This window comes from Tetrao urogallus, assembly GCF_951394365.1.
Source record: "Tetrao urogallus genome assembly, chromosome: 5".
NCBI lineage: Eukaryota > Metazoa > Chordata > Aves > Galliformes > Phasianidae > Tetrao > Tetrao urogallus.
In genome coordinates this window covers 35966826-35990346 of record NC_136818.1, presented here as the reverse complement: position 1 = coordinate 35990346, position 23521 = coordinate 35966826, and the positions used below count along the sequence as shown (strand labels likewise).

At 37.2% G+C, this 23521-nt stretch overlaps 1 protein-coding gene across 1 annotated transcript in view; it reads right to left on the bottom strand.

Annotated features, from left to right (window-relative positions):
• The window catches only part of GRID1 (glutamate ionotropic receptor delta type subunit 1), a gene marked incomplete at both ends in the record, with an annotated part of 513772 nt that overhangs the window by 105813 nt on the left and 384438 nt on the right, over positions 1-23521 (bottom strand). The window contains 2 exons of the mRNA XM_079535236.1: positions 2997-3170; positions 16871-16924. Coding sequence (XP_079391362.1) covers positions 2997-3170; positions 16871-16924 — 228 coding nt within the window. The remainder of the gene's footprint in view (positions 1-2996; positions 3171-16870; positions 16925-23521) is intronic.

The window sequence follows — 23521 nt, the reverse complement described above, 5'->3', positions numbered from 1 at the left end:
TTCAATTAGTAGAAACCTAAAGATAACATAAGACATACTCAGGGCAGTTTATCTGAGAAACTGGTAATAGTATACAGTGCTCTTCAGTGTCCATGATATTGCATTTCAGCACGGCTGGACAAGGAAATTATAGAATCAAGTTCCACAAAGCTAGCTATACACCTCTGCACCTCTTTCTTGTTTCTAAGAACTAATGGGCAAAGAATAACATTATTTTTCCATTCTCTTAATGACTGTTTCTAAGGTAGCACAGTATTTCTGAAAGACAAGAAATGAGAATGCTAAAGATGTGTTACTTCTCTAAACCCACATTTGTGAAATAGCAGAAAGAGTATTTAGATTCCTAGAGGGCCTTTTGTCAGTGAACTTCTGTAATAGACTGTGAGGCTATTCAAGCCAGCAAACCAATTACTGGTTTAGCAAATAACTTCCTCAGAGAAGTCTGCCAGAGCTCTTTGGATGACTCTCTGGATTACATCATGCATAAGCTAGCTCAGTCAGAAATACTCAAAATCCTGCTGTAAGGTAAGATTGTTCCTCAATAAGTGATTTTTGGTGCAGGCTACATCACTTTTTTCAGCATAATGGAAATAGTTCTGATCCTCTGAAATGACTGACCTTTGCTCTCCTTACAGCAGTTCTCAAAATTGCTATCAAACATTGAGAGTGTCTTTTCTTTCTATGAAAAGACAGGCATAGACCTTCCCCAGTGCAGAAAGAGCAGACCAGTGCTCAGAGATACAATTTATGCAGCTGGAATTTCCCAAACTTTGGGATCAAACCCGTTGCGACAGAATCTGAGTCAGGCAGAGGCTCTTTTTGAGGAGAAAATGCCCACACACCTTCTCTCGATGGATTTCAGTCTCTGCAACTATGACTCGTTAGAAGAGCACAAATAAGTAAAACAAACATCTCCATTTCCTGTTCTGTTGAAAATCTTCCCCCTTTACAATTCTCATCCTGGGACTTTTTCTACTTTTCCTGGCTTCCCATAAGCCTCACATCTTCCCTGCTGAAGCTCTAAGCCAAAATGAGTTACCCACTAGCAAGGACACCCTTCCTGACCGGGTTGCAGCAGCCCAGACTGCAGGCAGCCCCTTCCCCGCAGCCTTACCTAGCCCTAAATTGACTCACTCACACAATACCTATGCTTGTTGACTCATAGACTTGACCTCTGCATATTTATACTATCCCAGGTTAAAATTACATTTGCAATAAAAAGTGTGTCACCAAGCTTATATGCTCAATCTAAAAGTTCTCCTTTTTGTCCAGCAGCTTGTACTATACTATAGAGGAGATTCTTAAATTGTCTAAAGTAAACTAGAAACATGTAGAGTGCCACTGAAAGTCCCAGATCTGTGTTTCAAAATTATTGCACTATATGACTGGAAATACCAATTGAAGCTGTTTAAGCTTAAATTACTGCAAGAAAAATTCTGATATCTGGGATAAATCTGGAGATTTTGCCTATGCCAGAGTAAAATCATTGTAGTATCTTCAGGGGTCTGTACTGAGACCGATGCCCCTTAATAATCAACAGTGGGATTAAGTGAACCCTCAGCAAGTTTGGGGGTAACACCAATCTGCATGGTGCTGTTGACATGCCTGAGGTTGCCATCCAGAGAGACCTCGATGGGCTTGAACAAGGGCTCAGGAGAATCTCGTGAGGTTGAATAAATCCAAGTGTAAGGTCTTGCACCTGGGTCACAGTAACCCCCATTATCAATACAAGTGGGAGGAAAAGCTGTATTGAGCACAGCCCAGCCAGAAAGGACCTGGGAGCACTGGTGGATGACAAGCTGAACATGAGCCAGCAATGTGCCCCCGCAGCCTAAAGAGCCAGTCATCCTGGGCTGCACCAGAAGAAGCATTGTCAGCAGGTTGGGAGAGGTGATCCTGCCCCTCTGTGCTGGTGAGACCTCACTTGAAGTATTGAGTTCAGATATGGAGTCCTCAGTACAGGAGCAATGTGAGCATATTCAAAGGAGGGCCACAAAAATGATCCAAGGGATGGAACACCTCTCTATGAGGAGAGGCTAAGAGCTGGGGCTGTTCAGCCTGGAGAAGAGAGAGGCTCCAGAGAGACCTTTAATGTCTAAGAGGGGGCTAGAAGAAAGAAGGGGGCAGACCCTTTAGCAGGGTCTGTTGTGACAGGACAAGGAAAAACAGTTTCAAACTAAAAGAGGGAAGACATAGACAAGAATTTTTTTATTTTTTTTATTTTTTTATTTTTTAATACAATAGGGGTAGCGAAGCACGAACAAAGTTCCTCAGAGAGGTAGAGGTGCCATCACTGGAGACACTCGAGGTCAGGCTGGACAGGGCTTTGAGAAATCTGATCTGGCTGTAGATGTCCCTGTTTATTGCAGGGGAGTTGGAGTGGATGACCTTTAATGGTCCCTTTCAACTCAATCAATTATGCTCTAGGAAATCTGTTACCAAAATCTGGAACTCAAACCAGTGGTGCATATTTCATATGCTCTAACAATTACCAGCTGCTGGAGACTTCTGAGACTATTGAAATGGGACAGATTGAATACATCAACTGCACTCAGTCCATTTAACTAAATATGATGCGCTCCACAGCCCAATACATATCAGAGTTCCGTTATGCTCAAGATTAATTCTTTTGTATCAGATATCCGAGGAATAAATATAATAAAAAAGATAGTAATGTCAGAAAACTATGATGACAGTTTTTGTTGTTGTTTTTTTTTTCTTCACATAGAAAAATATTCATAAAAGGATGGCATACCCAAAATCATCTTTGGGTTAGTACAACTGATTTCTAGCGCTTTATGGACATAACATTATATCTAAAACACTTTGTTCTGCAAAAAAGAAATAAAGAATTAAATCAGGAATAACTGAGCAAAAACTACACGCACAGATTTATCTGTATTCATTTTATTTTTCCTCTGAGGTAATTCAGTCACAGAAAACTATCTCACATTGAATTCCTAAAAAGGACTTTTCTGCTGAACGTAGCTACTGACCTGCAGCATCTGAAGATAGCCTTCCTGTGGATCACAGAGCAGTGATGATATTCGGTGATTGTTCCTCATGCACCTCTGATTATTGTCCTTTGAGAGGGGGAAAATCTGCCGGATAACTGTCATCCTCCCAAGGGCACTATGCACCAACTCTAATATTTCATTATCAGTGATTTCCTGTGAATGGAGACATAGTATTTTAGAAACAAAGACTTGTGAAGACATTTTAATATATATCTATCATTGTTCAAAAAAATGTTTTTAAGCAAACAAAGGAAGAATCAAAAGTTACAGATGCATGTTTTGTCTAGAACAAAAAGTTTTTTTTATGTTTAATAACAGCATTTTTAAATGTGCTATCTGAAATAAAGAAAACAGCTTAACATAGCACCATCTATTCTGGAAATATTATCATACTGTGGAAGTAGTTCCTCATAGGAAAAAGCACAAAAATAGAATCAATAGATCTCAAGGTAAGGAACAAGAAATGTATACAGACAGAATAGAACCTCACTACAGCCTCAAAACAAAACAACAAATACAAAATGTAGCCACCTTTAAGAAATACAGCCCCCACCTCTGAGAACAATGTTGTGAGAACATTTTTGCCCGGAAGAACATTAAATTATTTCTTCAGACTAATCCTTATAATAATGACTCAATCAAGTCTTTTGAAGTAATCGATATTACAAAATCAGAAAGCTGGGAAGCTTCATGGAAGGGATGGACCCAGTTAAGAATATAAAGTACTGCACAGAGAATAATTTGGGATAAGATACAAAGAAAAATCATGACAAGGGACAGAGTCTTCACCTACTGCCCTTATGTTGCAACTGATGCCAACTCAACTATATGCTCTATTCAGTATTCCGTACCTAAACAAACAAAAACCTCTTTTCTTACCCTTAAAACAAATAATGCGAAAATTATAGGTTTAGCTGATCCTGAAATCATAACAGTTGTGCAGCCTGCGATGGCTATCAGCTGCCATGGAGATTCCTTCCCCACAAGGAATGACAGGCTGCAGCACCACTGTCTGTATTCCTCCCTTCAGACACATCCTTCACAGAGAACGCTTTACAGCCAAGCTCCCTACCACTGCCACCAGCAGCCTCACACGTCCATCAGCCAATCTCCAACATCAGCTGGCTGTGCAACCTGCACAGCTGGGCCAGCTCATGGCCAAGCTCACACAGGGCTGCTCTCAGTACCTCAGAGTAGAGAGCAGTCAGCAATTCATATCAATGGACTCGCCCTGTTTTGACACCAAGGCTTACATCTTGCAATATGCCATCAGGGGAAGTGAAGCTGATACTATATTTTCAACGTTCAAGAAAAATTATTTTGCTTTCTTAACATTTTTTTCTGTCAAGCTGAGAGTGAAGTGACCATGGGGTTATCGTAATTGCTTTGGCTCGGTTCTTCTTTGCTGATTTCCCATCATTTTTAAGGAATGCAAATTTTTAACTTCGTAGAAGGTAAAATTCATTGTGTTAACAACAGTGTGAAGTAAATACAGAAAATATACGAAAATATACATATATTATACAAATATATAAAGTAAAAAGATTCTGAGACTTCATAACTCTGTAGAAGATCACCACAGAATTGCCTTGAGCTCTACAGAGTCTCTCCAGAAACCAGCCCTGGATTTCTTTTCTCTGGTGTTGAGGGTGTTAATGCCACATACTGTGTCTAAGCTTCTGCCACTGTGGTCTGAGGGAGAACCAGCTTTATGCAATACCTTTAACTCTCTAGAGGTGGTAGGGAAACACAGACTGCATGACTGGAAACAGAAGATACCTTTTGAAAAAAAGATAATCATCCATAATTCAACTCATGCCACCTGTATTTTGCATTCTACCCATGTCATGAATGTTTCTTATTTTTTAAGACATACCATAACCTGCATCAAAATGCTTGACTCAGAGCAGGATGGTTCTCCTAGGTACATTAATTCACATCGTTCACACTCAGCTATGCACATCAAGTGAATCCTGAACAAAAGAGCCTAGTCACTCTAAGAGACTCAGAACATAACTGAGCTAAATCTAACTCTCAAAGTGCTACCTTTTCCTGTGTAGACAGCTGGCAGCAGCTAGAGGCTTCAATGCCTTAGTTCTATATGTAATGCTAGGGCAACAACACTACATCTGATTACCATTAATACCAGCAAATGATCTGCTCATTTTAGAAACAGGATTCCATTTTTGAAATTTAAAAGGACAGTAAAAAAAGTTGTTGCAGAAAAAAAGGGTCTGTGCATGACTACATCTCAGAGCTAGCGCTCTAGAAATTAAGGGTAACTACAAACCTTTCCAAGCTGTACAACACGATCCCCGGTAGACTGCAAGCAGTGTGGTACAGGGCATCTTGGGCAGCTCCTAGAGCAGAACAGTGGTGTGTGTCTGTGTGAACCGTGGACAGCAACAGGACATGCCATCCTGCTCAGCAGCAGATGCATTTCCCTGGACCAGTGTCATGGCCACAGGTCTCCCCCTCATGTAGTGTTGGCATATCCTGGGGGTTCATTTCTAGAAACACTCTGATTCTGGCTTAGCAGCATGTGAAGCTTTAAAGGTCACCTGTGCTCTGACTACATTTATATCTACCAGGATAACAGCATGTAATCTGTATATTGTTCTAGGTCTTGGAGTCATAGAGGAAAGAAACATTTCACACTGATCTTGTAATTAACTTCTACTTATCTAGTTAGTTTTTAAAAAATAACCTGTTTTTTTTTTTTTTCCCCCTGTATATGACATCACAGAATCATAGAATATCCCAAGTTGGAGTGTGCCAGAGCACACTGCTCAATTATGTTCAACTTCCATCAATCAGAACCCCCAGATCCCTTTCCATGGGGCTGCTCTCCTGCCTCTCATTCCCCAATCTGTACAGATATTTACACAGGGGTGCCCAATCCTAGATGCAAAATCTGAAACTTGCTCCTTTTAAAAAATCACACTAATCCCCCAGTTGACAAATTTGTTGTGCAAGGCCTCTCTGCCCTTGAGGAACTAGCAGTTCCTCTCAATTCAGTGTCATCTACAGATTTACTTAGTATACCTTTGAGTACTTCATGCAAGCTGTTGACGAAAACATTAAAGAGATTTGGCCCTCTAAAATGAAGCCCTGCAGAATCCCACCACAGTCTGGAAACCAGCTTGATGTAACCCCATTCCCAATAACGCTTTGAGCTCAACCCTTCAGCCAACTGTTCACTCCCTGCATTATGATTTTGCTTTGCTACATGCTGGATGTTTTGTCTACACTGATATTGTGAGAAACACTATTGAAAGCTTTGCTGAAATACAAACAGACTGCAACTGACTACTGGCTTCCCTTGAACAACTGGGGACTCAAGTTTTCTGTGACAACTAAGCAAGCCATTTAATTCAGTCCTAAACCTTTATAAGCAACTATGCTCCAAATTTCCAATCTTGATCATGGATCATTACACATCACAGGACAGCACACTAGTTATCTTCCAATACTATGTGTGGACACTGCATTCTAAATGGATTTTATTGATTGGTTTGCAAGATCTTACAAAATCCCATACTAAGTGCCCACTTTCTGGCTTTCGTGATCCCTTGATGTTACTGACTGTTACTGATATTAATATAGATGGCGGTTTTTGCTTGCTTCAGGGGTATGCTTTAAGGAAGGAAAGGAGCCTAACTATTGCCTAGCACCTCGAATAGCAAGTTGCAGTCAAACCTTTAAGTATTGAATTTCTTGAATTAGGATGGAAAGAGAGCATTTTTCTGAAAAATAAAGGATGTTCTTGCATACACGTGCTGGATTTCTTCTCCACGAAGGGACAGAATGTGGGTAGTCTAAATAATTCAGGTAGCACTTAAATATTTTGGTAAGCAGACATCAGTGTAAATCTGACTATTAGTAGACCTCAGGCTATTAGTAGTTCTCAACATCCAACTCAGCACTGAAGGAGTATTCCTACAAACACTGTTTTCTGTTCTTGTGGCACATTAATGACAGAGATCACTCTTCAAGAATTTGTGGCATGCATGTATCTATTTATTTATCTGCATATTAAGAACTTGAGTTAGATTGTAATACCTAGCCACATTGCTCAGGGGAATATTTAAATTTGCTCTATTTGTGCCCAACTATCATAACACAAATTGCAAAATGAGACAATTATGTTTCACATTACAATCTCTATTTTCCTAGAGGTAATAACAGAATATTATAAATTTTAATGACATTAATAATTTAAAGAATCAAGAGATACCAGAAAGAAGATCGCAGAGAAAGCTGGAGGATAAAACTGAATGGTGAGAGTACAAGGATGCTCACATAGACAAGCTTTAGATATATGCCCATGTAATACGATCAATACTCCTCTCAATGCACTACATGTATCTACAAATGGACACTTGTTCATACATTGCAAATCTAGAAAACATCTTCACAATAAGCTGGTTTTAAAACATTTCATAAATCTTCCATAGACAGATTTATGAAACCTTAATATTATGTTGGCTTCCCTGCATCTCACATGAACAGACACGCACACAGGTTAATCCTTTAAGGAAAGGACACTTTTTCATGCCACAGAAAACATTCTAATAGAGGTCTACATGACTGCCTGTTCAATTTCCATCTTTGCTCTTCTCCCACAACCTCTTCCTTTCACCTGATGCCAATAAAATTTCCTATAGGTCTATTTCTATTTTCAAAGACTCCACAGTGAGTATCTTTCTCAGATTATAATGAGTGCATGAGTAAAAGCATGAAAAATGATAGTTAACCAGAACAGAACAAAAACAAACAACTCAACATTGATTTTAATGCAGACTTCACTGATGAGAACTCATAATGACATACTCATGTAATCTTGCTCCTTGACTGTTTCAGTGTAATTCAACAGCATCTGAATTAGGTCAATGCCAAACCTTAAAAGCTACTTAGAAGAGAATGCAGGTGCATATGAAATCCAGTTTCAAACACACACACACACACACACACACACACGTAAAAAATGCTAAATATGCAGTTTTTTCTATAGTGTCAAAGACAGCATTCAAAAGGAAAGAAAAAAGATTTGTCAGCAAGTTACAAATATAGATTTATTTGGAATAAAATTGGAATAAATTTAGACATGTGAATTACTAAGCTTTGAACTGAAATGTGTCATCTGCTAGATTATTTAAAAAGAGCCTTTCTAGTATTTTGGTCAAGTTTTGTAAATCTATACATTTTTCTGTAATTTCAAATGATTATGCATATCATAGAATGCTTGCCCTACTTTTATTTCTGAAGTATCACAAAAATTCTGCTTTGTTCAAGCAAACTTGGCAGAGGGAACCATATTAGACTTATTATTATTATAATACATACAAACAGAATTCTATAGAATGTTTTTTCCAAAAATCTTTTAGAAATTCTGCATGTAGAGAAATATTGAGTATGACTATGACTATATCCATATAGTCCTGATTCTACCCAAATAAAAATGAAGCCATAACAATTTCTAAATAGCTGTGGATCTGACTGTTGACTACTCAAGGGGTATTACATAGGCATTTCTAGCCAAAAGGAGAAAGATTTTTTCAACGGAAAGTGGAAAATAAACACTGCATCCATATGGGATTTTTCTTCTGCAGTCAGAAGTTTCTCCAAGATTACTCTACAAGCTCTGCATTAGGAAACACTGTTCATCATGCATTGTCTAATGTCTTATTACCTGATACCCTTGGAGAAAAGAGAGGTAAAGTAATTTGTTGAGAGACACTTTATTTGATAATTGCTATCCTATTTTCTGCTCCTTCTCAACCTTTGAAAATATTTTATAGAGATCTCTATGTCATTATTTTCCTCTGGAAGAAGTGCCTTGATAGTGGCTGAGAAGACATTTGATTTGATAAGACAAAGGGATGAGTAGCTATGGATATACTGAACATATTACATGGAAAAAAGAAAAGATAACTATTGGCAGAAATGACAGAGCTGCAGGGTAGAAACAGAAAGAACGAAATACATCGCACCAGGGCAGAAACAGAACACTTTCTCATTTCTCATATAACAAACTGCCTCTTACAGAATAGAGAACTGACGTAGAGTCCACTAAAGAGGAAACATGTTTCGAGTGAATGCTCTGAAGGCAAAAGGAAAAAAGCATAAATAAAATAGAAACTTTTCTCTGTACTTGGTTCTGAATTATCACACGGCTTGAGTTTGAGAAATTTTTCTTTATCTGTTGAAGCTCTAGAAATTCAACCGCTGGCAGCACCACCAGCATCATTTGAAATTTGTCATCAGCCTGGAAAGGAAGACTTGTTGTCTAAAGTTTGACTCACATTCAAGTAATGCAGTTAACCAAACCCTCTGGATAACATCTTCTCAACACAGCTTGGAGTTCTCCAAGTCCCTTAGCACTTCAACTTCTCGTATATGACTTCTTGCCACTGATATAACCTGTACTGTTGTCTTGTTTTCAGTTGCTTTTACTACTACTCCTGTAGAAATTATAAAGCTTCTTCACTTCTCTCTTCTCAACTCTGAGGGCTTTCTCTAACAAATATACTACCACAGATGGGAAGAGTTTATCCAAATACTTTACAGTATACAACTGCTTTAGTGGTTTGCCTATACTCACAGCCTCAATTATTTTCCATTTCAAACTTTTTTTTGGACTGAAAACAGAAAACATCCAGAAGCAACTTTTCCTGAGACTTCACTTTTATTTCGCAGCTGAAGAAGAATTTCATCAATCTTTTAACAACTGAATACTTAGCATTCCTATGGATTTAGAATCCTACCTTTCTACTATCCATCTTATAGTGCTGCAGAGTAGCCTGTTTGGTTGATTTCCGTTTCATTTAAATGTGACAAACAATAGGACCTACTTTTTTTTCTTAGTGACAAAGAAATGACCCCATACTGAAGTGCAGAGTCAAGCTACTCTGCACAGCATTAAACTATATCTTGAATCAAACATACAGCCATCCCATGTGTAAGCCCCCAGGAACACACACAAACACTGAGAACTGCGCTAATGAATCTGCCAGGACCACCAATAGTAAGATTCCTTTTTCCTTTACAAAGTTTCATTCTGGCACCTTCACAACAGTTCACAGAAAAAAATACAACAGAAGAATGCAATATAGGCTTTTTGCAAAGTAACAAAACTTTGCTATATTAGAAAGAAATCCTCCCTTTTCCTTTTCCTCTGAGGAAAAAGCCATGACAGTTAACCACATGGATAGTTGATTATCAAGAAGAATTTTCACCCCAGTACATTCCTTTTCAATATAGTTCCATCAAATAACAATAATTTACATAGAAAGAAACCACTGTCATTTCCACAGTTGTCCCCATAATTCCCTCACCAATACTTTGAGAATTTACAAGTGAATATTGTGTGAATTTCAGCATTTGCTATTCCATGTGGCATTCATTCCACATAGTTTATAGTCTGTGGAATGTAAAAAAAAAAATAAATAAATAAAAATCAGTATAATAATAGGTTATTTTGTTTTAACAACAAAGACTCCTTTGCATCTGATCTGACAATGACTAATCTGGACCAGCAAGAATAAATTAAATGGGAAATCAGAAAATGAAAACTGTAGCCAAGTGGAATTTCTAACCTTTGATCTTCCAACTTATTTTTACACCTTATAATTAAATTTATTTTTAAAGCACTGAAAGTGTCAGCAATTCATTAACATGCATCTTCCCATCAAAAGTAATAACAAGTAAAATATATACATTTTAAACAACTGTAATCTAGATATAAAAGGTTAATTCCTGGCCAAGTAAAGTCATTGGAGCTATCCCAAACTTGGACCTGGTTAACAGAATGTAATCAAATGCAATCACTATGGCTTGCTCAGTAGCAAACGGGAAGGACAGAGTTTCATGCTGACTGCAAATAAAATACGTGACATAGTTCCCATAAATTTCATATCTGTCACCAAAGGTATTGAATAAACTTTCTGATCAGAAGTATAAGGAATGATTATTTGTATAAATTGGCACTGTCACACACATATTGCAATACGACATTTGAAAGAACCTAGAACAGAAGGTGCAGATCTGAAAAGTAACATCCAGTGGCGTTCATAATATAGTTGTATTTGTCTTTCCAAATTGAGATCTGAAAATATTTAGCACTCAATGTGAGCAGGATGTAAAAATAAATAAATAAATAAATAAAATAAAAACAACAGCAGAACAAGACAGAAATATGATTGAGACAGAAAAAGGTAACTAAGGAAGATGCACCTATTCATTATGATATATTTAGGTCATAAACTATTTCCCAATACCCAATTTAATTTCTATTGCTAAAGATTAAATTGTATTTCCTTTCTCTTTACAGGGTAAATGTATTCTTCTTGTAATTGTATGTATCTTACCACCATACATTTGCTTCAACTCATCATTTTCACAGGAGCTCAATGTAATTCTTTCAATCTTTCCTCATTAGTCATATTCTAACAAGCTTTCACCATACTAGGTAGTCTCCCCCCAGTTTTCAAAATTCTTCTGTCATCCTTTGTTTTACAGTGTCTTGCTCCAAACTTCCAACGTAGTTCCAACAAGTCCAAGTTCATGTGAAGCAGTGCAAAATAATTGCCTCTTTTCTACTACTGGATACAACTGTTGTAAGATTAGTGATAACTAAACCACAGCAGTATTGATTCATATTCTGTTGATAAACCATGACAACTGGAAGTTGCTCCAGCAGATGCTCAACAGCTATTTTCCAGCCGAAGTATTCAGCACTACATTGAATTTCATCTAGTGTACTGCCTAAATAAACTGGACTAAAATATGTTTTTGTAATAGTATGGTAATAATTAATACTTTCTATAATGCAGATTCAAGTCAGTGAAAATACTAGAAACTCACTTGCCTTTTCCTTAGAAGTCACCTAACACTTTACCTTCTACTACATCCAACCTTTTCATATCGCTTCTTATGAGTCAGTTCACACCTCAGCAAATCATTTTTCTGTTATGCCTTTGCATTCCTCCCTAGTTGCCCATCATTTTTTCCCCTCTCCTTTTTTAATGGAATCCCTTTGATTTCAAGATCCATAAAAATATCCCCATTGAACTACAGTATCTTATGTCCTCACAGAACTCCACAGTGCTTTTGCCATACTATTTTCCTTGTTCTATCTTTTTAAGAGCTTTACTAGCTCCCTAAACTTCTGAAGTTATAGAATCTCTTCATTGAGCTCCATTAATCCTATTCTCACATCTTCCTCTTCTTAAGTGCATGCTACCATCTCACAGTCAGATCCACAATAATTATTTTCTGACTTGATATTCCTAATCCATTCTTCCTTAGCCTAAACAAAATCTGAACCTTAACATTTTACACGTGTAGGGATAACAACGTCCATAGCAAGAAAGTGTGCCCTAACACTGCTTTTTTCAGCTACCAGAGAAATTAAAATCCACCACTGTTACCATTTCTTGTCCTTTGGGCATTTCTATCAAAGATACACAAAGGTCTTTTCCAGTGTATCTCTCTGTATTTACACACAGCTACTCAACCAGACTGATTCTCACCACGCCTCAGGTTCAGGGCTGAGGTATGTGTACATACTACTGGGACGTGTAGTTTGGACACTGAAACAATTATTCCCAATTCAAAATTCTGTCTAGTGATGAAAATCTGTTGAAATAGAAATGAAAGAAAGGATTTGGTGAAACAACTCATTTTATTTAACAGTTACATTCAGTAGCCACTCAAGTAAAGAATGGTTGACTGCTTTGTGAATTTAACTGGTTTATATATAAAAATAATGAATTTATATATGCATGAAAGAAAAAATCTGGAATCACAAATAAATTTATTGATGTATGGGAACAAAATACTGTGTCTAACAATATTTTTTTATCAGTGCTCAATTTTGCAGAATTTATTTTGTATGCAGCCTTTATTTTTTCTCTCTCCTGCTTGCAACAGAGAAAGTTTCCAAACCACAAAACGTCCCACAGAATGAGAAACATGGCTTCTAATGGTATTTATACTCCTAGATCTACTACTGCTAACAAAAAAAGCAGATGCAGACTCCTAGAGGACTGTTCCTTGTACAGCCACATACAAATTCAGTTTCAAGTATTGCTCCTGTGTTTCTCCCACAGACATATGCCCTAGGCAACACACAGCATTTTCTCTGAATGTGCCAAAAAAGAGAAAGGGAGAACAAAAAGCATCAGGAGTAACCAGCAGAAATGCTTGAAGTCAGGCACCAAAGAAAAAGAAATATAAGAAAAATAGAAAAAGAAAACAAGAAAAAAGATGGAAAATAAACACCCTGAAAAGGAGGAGGTAAGGTCAGAGAGCATCTGCAACTGTGTCACACACTCATGCCACAAGAAGCAATAGCATGCACCTATCAAAGCCAGCAGGTCACCCTACCAACATATCAGGTGATAAATAGCAAAGATACATCCAAAATACTGGATTTGTTCTAACACAATTTACTGCAGGTCAGAATTGATAATTATGGACAACTGCCAGTAATCAAAGTTTTTGGACAAGTTGCTGTTCTCAAGTGGTGTTTGCTTGTGCAAGGATTTTTATTTTTTTTTTTTTTTAAAGTCACATACATTAGGGTTTCTGAAAAGCTAAAAGCATGTTTAACATAGAATTCAGATACAAGCACTACCTAAGTCTAGAAATACTAAATGATTCCCTGCACAAATAAATGTAAAGAGGATAAAACAAATATAAAACACAGAGGTGGTTAGAAATACAGTTTTCCCCCTCCAATCTCCACTACTTTCAAGAGCTCTGCAAGTCTGAAACATGAAACATATGAAGAAAATCAGACATATTTCACAAACATTTATTTTTAAGACAGCAAGGTTCTTAAGACATAGTAGAAGATGAGGAGGACAAATAATGACTTGAAAGAGGACACAGAAGGAGCATACAGCCTGCAAAGACATCCCTATGTATTCTCCTATCCAGAAAGACTGCCATATAAGGTTGCAGCCTTCCGACCCATCAGCTTTTTTTTTTTTTTTTTTTTTTTTTTAAAAGAAGTGACTGAGTCCTTTTGTACCACCAATGGCACCCCAAACTGAATGGGTAAGTCAGCACAGAAATTTAAGTCATTAGAAACTAAAAATGCAACCCCTTAGCAGCAGAGTAATACAGTTTGTGTATAACCCCAACACAGCCCACATTTGTTCATCTGAAATATAATAAGCTTAACAGGCATACAGTTTTACATTAGCTCATTGGTATTGCTTTCCCAACAAAAAAATGAAGGGATAAGTTAAGTTGAAACTCTCAAATTTAACTCCTATTCCCTGCACGTGGGAAAGAAATTCACTTAAAAAAAATACATAAGTCCAAAACTCACAAAAAGAAACCCAAAAACCCACAAATATTTCATTATCAATGTAGAAAAAAGTAGATTTAACTCAAATAAGATTTAATAATTGATTTCTTGTAGAAATAGTACTGTACTTTAAAGCCATTTTAATTATAGCCAGATAAGTCCAATGGAGCAAATTGTGAGATGAGCCTTGGTAGTCTATGTATATTCAGTACTAAGCCCTTCAATGGCTCCCTGAAATGAGAACAGCTTAAGGAACCTATTTGCTAGAATCCCACACTCTTTATAGAAGGAACTGTCAGCAAAAACAACTGTCACTGTATTCTCCTCCTATTACTGCCCCTTTGGGTCAATTGGCCCTACACCTCTCCCCTTCCCTGCAATGGGATGATTAAGTCACACAGACCACAGGGTAGACAGATGAACAGATCTTCAATCTGCCTGGGAGAGAAAAAAAAAAAAAAAAAAAAAAAAAAAAAGAGTGGCTCAGTATTAGCACTATTTTACAGAAATTGTACCCGGTTTGCTACACATGCAGAACTGCATCAAAAAAAGCTCATTTGGCTCTTGGGAATTAAAAATTTATTCAATTCTGCAAATTACAGTGCCCATCAACATCCAGCAAAGGAACAGCTTGTTTTCCATCAAATATCCACAGAGTTCCCATTAATACTAGCTGGAAACATGCATGTGGAAAGCATAATCAGTTTGTCTTCTTGCTGGCATTGGGGAACATAAACAGTTAAGTAAGAAACAGGCCCTAAAGAATCCATCCATAATACTTAAGTACCTATATGGTTATATCTTTTTCTTCTAGCAATAGCTCTAAGCACACAAAGATCAACACTTCATAAAATATTTGCAAATTTTCTCTAAAGAATCCTAGAGTGGCCTGGACCACAACGATCATCTGGTTTCAATCCCCCTGCTATGTGCAGGCTGCCAACCACAGACCAGGCTGCCCAGAGCCACATCCAGCCTGGCCTTGAACGCCTGCAGGGATGGGGCATCCACAACCCCCTGGGGCAACCTGCTGAAGCTTCACAAAGTTTAAGTACTTCTCAAATTTTGTTTGAATTTAATTGAATTCTAAAGACATTAGTAAGTATGTGCACTAATATTTTTCACTAAAGTTTATTTATAAGTCTATTTGCAGTAACAAGTTCCCCATACTTCTCAAGTTGCAAGGAAATTTCCTTTTTAGCTTAGAATTAGTTTTTAGTTTAGATCTGCATTTTGCTACCACAGCTTCCATATCCAGTCATTAGGGGAAAACATAAAAGTTCTCAAAATAAGAGCAGACATCTTATATGACACACGTGTGTGCATGTAAGCACATGTTTATGCATGAGTACTGAAGGTTTTTATTTGTGATGTTATAGATTCAGGCTTCATGAAGTAAGTTTGAACACCTGAAGAGCAGAAATAGCAAATTCACAAAGACTCCCTCGCAGTCAACGTTTAGGAAAATACACACTGTTATCTTTATGTGAATATAAACACTGACTCTATGGGCATCTTGCTGGTATTTTGTAGTGGGTCATTACCACAGCTAACAAATCAGGAAGTACATAAATGTAACATGGCCTAGGAAGAATTTATAAAGCCTTTATAAGCAGAGATTTCACACTCTCCTCACCCTCATATTTAATTACAGTGCTTTCTAATACCACACAATTCACAGTTACTATTAAAAATAGTCTATTCAAAATTATTAGCTAGGTGTAAAAAAAAGGAATGAGATATTAAACAAAGGAATTGGATATTAAATTAAAGGTTATGCATTCAAAATATAAAAATAAAACTGAATGCAGATCTTTTTACTTAGATATTATGATACCCTTGAACAAATCATTATTGAAAGCAAAAGCATATAAAACAATGCAATTTAGTTTGAACAATAAGTGATTTGTAAATGATTATATATGGAACAAGACTTGAAGCTTTCTCAGGCTTTCTAAATACAAGTCTGCACTCATTCCCATTAGGGCATCATGGTATTAATCTAAAATAAACAAACATAGTAGCAGGACAGGATACCATTTGCTGCAGAGAGAAAATCTCTCATTTTAGATCTGTGCTATCCTGGAACTTAGCCAGAACACCAACAAAATTCTGCTCTACAGAAAGCCAGCATGTCATGCAAATGCATTCTCTTAACAAGCTAAGGCTTCACTCTTTCCTCTCCTGACATCTGAGCACAGTTGTTCATAGGTGAGAAAGGTGAGATTCTAGCAGATACAGAAGTATTTATTCAAGGTTTATTTTGAGATATTCTTTGGTTACTAAGTAGGTAATGGGGCAGGATCAACATGAAAGTAAAAATAACATATTTGAAAGCTTTATTTTGATTTTTCATATGCAACTTGTATCAATTCAATAAGGCATGCGAGATACAACACCACAGAGTTTGCCTTTGTACCATTCAAGAAGCAAAAATGGTAAGAGTATGCTCAGTCTGATGTACCCAAATACAGAAAACAAAGGATGGTGATGAGTAAGCATACGAAGCTAGGTTGTCTCTTCACTTTCTTACCTCGTTTACATAGACCCAGTGACTATCTTTTGATGCAAGGTTGGTTTCCACAGCCTAAAAAAAAAAAAAAAAAAAGAAAAAGAAATAATAAAAATAAATAAAACATGAAGTATATTCCAAAGAGAATTTACAGTGTAAGGTACTGTCACATCTTATTCTGAATACTTTATTTTCCACTGGCATTGTTTCAGCACAGTACTTTCCAATTCTTCCGTTGCTACTTGATTGAGAGGTACTTTATCAGTTGCAGTCACATTTCTCTGACTACTGCACCCAAAGTCCCGTGTACCATTAAGATAATCTATAAATGTAGCCTGAAGGCATATTGCAACATGGTGGTATGTCAGCGTGATAAGGGATCCTGTAATGAATAATTGCTCAGGACATATGTGGTATGCTTGTATTTATGAGAGCTGCTTTGGAAGTAATGCCTCCTATTTTATTCCTTTGGCCATGACATCAGAGGAAGACATTGGTGGTATGGCAGTAGAAGTTGAAACTTCCTACCAGTATTCCATTACTTCTTGTTGCCATCTGACAGATAGCAGCAGAGGGGCAGCCCGAAAGAATGGTGTTTGACACGGAAGGGTGTATGAAGGAGTGCCACTGAATTCCTCTATGCGGAAAAGTGGTACCCACTGACATTCTGATGTTTGCTGAACATTTATGGAGACCAAACAGCAGATGTGAGCAGAGGGAGGTGGTGGATGGTGCATTTCAACTAAAGCAACAGTGGCTCACCTCCACTGGTGCAGATTTATACAAGCGTAGCATGCAGGCTCTTGTTCATCACTGGAAAAACACATAGCTAAAGGTTGTGACTGTGTTGAAAAAGACTGCATTGTAGCTGAGGATTTGATCTATCAATAAGTGCTCTTCATAGGTACTGTAGCTATTGTTGTTTCTCATGGAGAGAAATAAGCAATTACTTTCACACATTACTTTCAGAGAGACCTGTACATAATAATCCCATAGGCTTGCTTTCTTCTAAACATGCCTCCCAAATATATTACTTCTGCCTTATTACAACTCTGTTCATTTAACTTTAGTTAACCTATTTAATTAAAAACACCACTCTGAGACACTCAAAAGACACTCATATGAGTCATCCTCTCCTCACATTTAATCAAGACCCAAGAGAAAGTTATGATTTGCATGGACAGTTTTTCCAGCTTCCTGGTATGGACTTAGATAATGATTTCATACTATGAAGAGAAACAGTTCATCTTGTCACACAGGATATTTATCAGCCAACAGATAGCCCTCGTGGTTCACTACGAGGATAAAACCAGAAAAGACCACCAGCACAATTGTCACTACCAGTAATGAGGATCTTGGTGGAAAGATTTGGTAATATACGTGGAAGTTTCTAATTGCCCCCTTTGTTTAACAGAGGTAAGTTATTCTGTAGTCTCATAAAACTATATCAAGGATCAACAGGTGTACACTACAGTGATTATGATATTGCTAATGTCCTGCTTAACACATAGTTAAACAATGAGCGTGGATTCAGCTCACCGAATAAAACGAGTCCCAGCACACACTTGTATTTCAGGAGGCAGTTCATTACACAAAACCAGTTTATGTCACTGCATTTCTTCTTCCATGCCAATACGATCCTATTTATTGGGCAGACATTCTTACACCATGTTATAAATTGCCCTATGAATCACTGTAATGTGCCTAGTTAAAAAAGACAAACACAAATGAACAAAATCCTTTTAAGTAACTGCTTTTTAACCTGGGTCATTTCGGCGCCATGATTGCTCTTTGTGGCTTCAAAAACAACTGCACTGATAGTGAGAGGCTCTATAGACTGGCTGGGCTGGGAAGGAACAGCATCAACCACCCTCCTCTCCAAACACATTTGCATAATAAGCCTCTCAGATATTTTGCATCAGATGCAGGGATGATGCACCTTCTTTTATGACAATGACTCCAGATGACTGGCTGAGCATAAACGCCCATGATTTACAAGGCTGAAATGCAATGACAAGTTATCTGTCCTTAATATAGACAAAGGGAATACCTGATCCTAGCAAGAAAACAAAACAAAAGCTGGTAAGTAGCCAACATCAACATTTTTAATGTCACTCTTCATTAATATTGTGTTAAAAAAAATACACGTAAATTACTTAAGTAACAGTGTTTTAAAACTTGTTATTCAATCTACATAAACAAGAGAAAAAACAGTGGACAATACACGGATCTTAATCTATTTCTCACGTCCACAAGGTGAAGTACTCCTTTAAAAAGACAAAAATCCATAAAGAAAAAAATCAAAAAGTCAAAGGAGAAAAATCATCACAGACAGGACACATTATTTCTCATCAGCATCATAAACAGCATGATGGGGAATGTAACTATCCCTGGTGTCAAAATAGATGAGAAGAGTCCTAGTCCATTCAGCATCCCGTGCAAAAGTCAATGGCTCTTCACTCTAGAAGCCTGAAACATTTAGAAACATAACTGCATCTAGAAACAAAACTAGAGGTAGGCAAGTTTAAAAGTCTATAAATATCTTCTGTTTAGAGCTGTGCCGTATCCCATGAAGTAGTACTCTAAAACCAGACACACTGAGAGGAGGAAAAAAACTTGTTTCAAATTTTGAGCCACATTTACAGAGTTGCCCTAAAGAACCCCTCCAATATCCTAAAAGGAATAGCTGAAAGAGATCATGAAAATTTCAGCCTTCCAATAGCACTGGTATATTGGAGGTGTACTCACTGCCAGAGGCCCAAGGAAATTAAAGAGTGTGAAGACCAAGCTCTTAGACACCTATGATATCATACACAAATTCCTTCAGAATTCTCCAAATAAATATATATTTTGTATGTTTGTAATTTGTGTAGTTTCTTGTTTGTTAAAAAGGAAAAAGTATCTATACTGGGGAGATTATGGTCATTCCTTTTTAATTAGAATTTAAATATTCAAGATGTTCAACATCTTGTCATTTGCTTAAGCTTTTGGCTCAAACCATTCAGAATTCTCTACAAAACATCCTATTACAGCCTATTTCATAAATGCATCCTTCATTAAAGAAAGTAGGCTAGGAATCTCTCATTGCTGCAGCTGAGGAAAACCTCTGAAATAGATTGTATCAGGATTAATTGCTAAAATATGGGTTCTTTGGTGAAAAGCATACTAATATATATATATATATACAAAAACAGCTATTTCTTTATATACCTATGTAGAGAGTCTGAGAATAATGCCTCACAGCATTTCTAATCTGCTTATGAGATAAACAGTTATTAATTAAATTAATTAAATTAAATTATTAAATAAATTAAATTAAAGTACATCCATATTTCTTTAATCTTAGACTAGTAAGTAGCTTCCACAAGTTTGGAAAAAAGAGGTGTTGAGAGACTACACATCCTTGTTCCTCCCTGGCCACATTTCAACAACCAGATGTTAAAATACAGAACCTAAACTCAAAGATTTAAAACTCAGCTGATGAACAACTATTTGTGACAACATACAAAAGATACTAGCAGAACTCTACCAGACTGGGAAGAGGGGAAACAGAGCAGTGAACATAGAAGACAGTTAAAACAGGATCTGAAATCTCAGTGTTTGTCTTCTGATCTTCTGTTTCTCCCTATTTCCTTTCTATTGCTAGTGCTTTCTGCTGAGAAATTATAACCAGGGTTAAAAATATATTGGTCATAAAAAAGATAATTGTATTTTCATGTAGACAGTTTTATTTTTAAATTTATGAATTGAAATAATACATTGCTAAAATCCATCTATTTTATTCAAAATATTCATGGAGAACAAATATTTACATTGCTTTCTAAAGGAGGCAACTCTGCTCATTAGTTGTAGAATTAGAGAGAAGTGAGGAAGGTTTGTAACAAATACAACAATGTTCAGAAAGAAAGCCATTCTGCAGAAAACAAAACAAGCAAACCAGATGCAATCCATTCCTGATCTTTTCCAAAAATCTGAAACCAAGAACATTTCCAAGCAGACAGTGACAGGGATGGATATATTCTAAAGTATCTGGCTGCTTTGCCAGGGTCAGCACCTTAGCACTGAGAGTAAAGAGCTGGTTTTGTAGAAGGGAGCATGGGGATGAGTGTCCAGATACAACCTAGAGGGTGAGAAGCAGATGAGTGTCCAAATAGAGAGGGGAAAAATCATGTTTCAGCGACAGCTGAAGATGGCAAACAAATGGTCCTGTTGTTTCTACAATTCCAGAAGGAAGGGCTGTCACTCTGAAATTTGCGACAGAAAAGAAGCAGTGTGTTTTGCCAGGAAGGATATCAAAACAGAAAAGGATATTGTTCATTCTTTCACTGTAATGGTGGGGATAAAGAACATTACAGCTTTCCAGGGAAAAAAAATAAAAAAAATAAAAATCAAGTGAGAAGTGGTGAGTTCACAGTTGTAAAATCATTTGGAAAGTGTCCTAAGAGGCACTATAAGAAAAACAAAAGCAGAATTTTAATACTAATTACAGCTAGAAGTAGAGTGCAGATACACCTGCAACACAGAGAATCTAGCTTAGGAGCACTGACAGATCGAACAGGAAATAGACTATCTCAAGTTGGGAGGGTACCATATAAATTACTGAATCCAACTACTGGCTCCAAACGAGCACCACCCAAAAAAATCAGACCCTATGACTGACAATACTGCCCAGAATCTTGAATTCTGGCAAGCTTGGTGCCATGACCACTGTCCTGGAAAGTCTGTTCTGGCACCAGATCACATTCTTCCTGATATCCAACCTGAACCTCCCCTGTTGTCATTCTCTCAAGCACTACCACTGGTCATCAGAGAAAGGAGATCAGCACCTGACCTTCCACTCCCCCTCATGAGCAGGGCACAATTAGCTGTCCCATCATTCTACTCCTCTCTAGGCTGAATATGTCAAGGGACCTCAGTCATGCCTTACAGGTTTTTGCCTCCAGACCCTTGTGGAATGGTTCCACCATGACTAGTTGAGTATTCAACTCCTAACTCTTTCCATGGAGAACCAACTGCCACTAGTATCAAAGCCTGTTGGGTGCTGACATTCAGTTCTGTGATGCCCAACACCAGCAATTAGGTTCCTTCACAAACTCCTACTGTGCAGCTGCTTTCCACCTTGCAGGCCCCCTGCCAGTTGGGCAGATTGCCAACAGGCAGCCTTTGGGATGTTTACAGCCAGAGAGAGACTGGAGACCTGTAACAGAGATCTGCAGAGAGTCACAGCTGGGGACCCATGTCCTTTTCTGAGATGAGAACTGTGAGTGAAGAGACTAAGAAATGCCCAGGGTCAGCTTTGTTAATATGGAATACATGGGGGAAAAAAAAGAAAAAGAAAAAAAAAAAAAGAGAAAGCTTCATCATTGGCAAATATCACAAAGTACTGGCTCATCCGAGGGCCTGTGTCATTTTTTCCTTCTTTGTATTTCTGAAGTGACCAGTAGGACAATGACTGATAAACTTTTCTTTGTTGTTAATGTATTTATTATTCATAATGAAACAATAAGTAAAGAAGAGCTCCTGGAAGTAATCATGTCTAAATGTCAGCTTTTTGCAAATGTTTTAAAAGCCATCATTCACTACCCTTACAATTTATTACCTGCTTATTTTACATTTGTCACTGAATAGGTTTCAAAAGAAAACTGTTTCCAGCTCCTATTGTCCCAAGCAAGGCTAAAGTCAGCGACCCGCTTCCAAAAGCAGCTTTTATATTTTCTCTTCACATCCTTGGAGGAAGGATTTAAGTAGAGTGTTTTATTACTACTATTCCTCTCACAAAAAGAAAAAGGCAAATTTTTCAGGACCATTTTGAAATCTACTTTGTAATTCTGAGACAAGTCTATCTCCAGTTGCAGACTTTTGTTAGCAGGAGACAGACATTTCAAAAAATATGTTTCTTCTTAGTTTAGATGGAAAAAAAAAAGATACCAAAAAAACCTAGGTATCAGATAACTGGCTTATATTCCAAAGAAGACACAACCAAGTTGGTAATGGAATACACCTGTCAGTAATTCATTCCATACTATCAAAGTGCAAAGTGTGTATCTAAGAAGCTATGTACCTGGACATAAGTAAGTCAAGACAGAAGATATGGGAAAGTCCGTTATGGCAGAGCAGGTGGGCTCATGAGTAATCCGTTGGATACTCAATTTATATTTAGAAACCCATATCTAATAAAACAGTTGTTCACGTTCAGGACTCGTTTGCATTGGGAATAAAGCTTCACAGATGAACAAGATCTCAGAGTAACTGAGATTCCTGCAATTCATTACAAAGTTTCTTTGCTTTTCATTTTAAGTATCTCTTTGCTCAGTGTTTCCAGAGCAACACAACTTCTATAAAGCTTAATAAATTAAAAATAAGCATTAATAGCCATAATATTTTTTTAAATGTGAAGAAAAACGTCAGACAAGTCTAATCTACTTACAATATTTATAATGTTGTGAAGAAGACTCCAAATCGACAGTCTTTAAAGCTAATGGTAGTACTGCCATTAGTAAGCTTTCCACACCATAGTATTACATCCATACTCAAAAGCATGAGAGTGAGACAACCTGGACTCTGAATTTTGAAAAGAAAAGATCTCACTTCCAATAAACTGTGTTAGGAATGTATGTTTACATTTTTCTTTTTAATACAGGTTAATTAAATTTTTTAAATGTCATTTCAAAC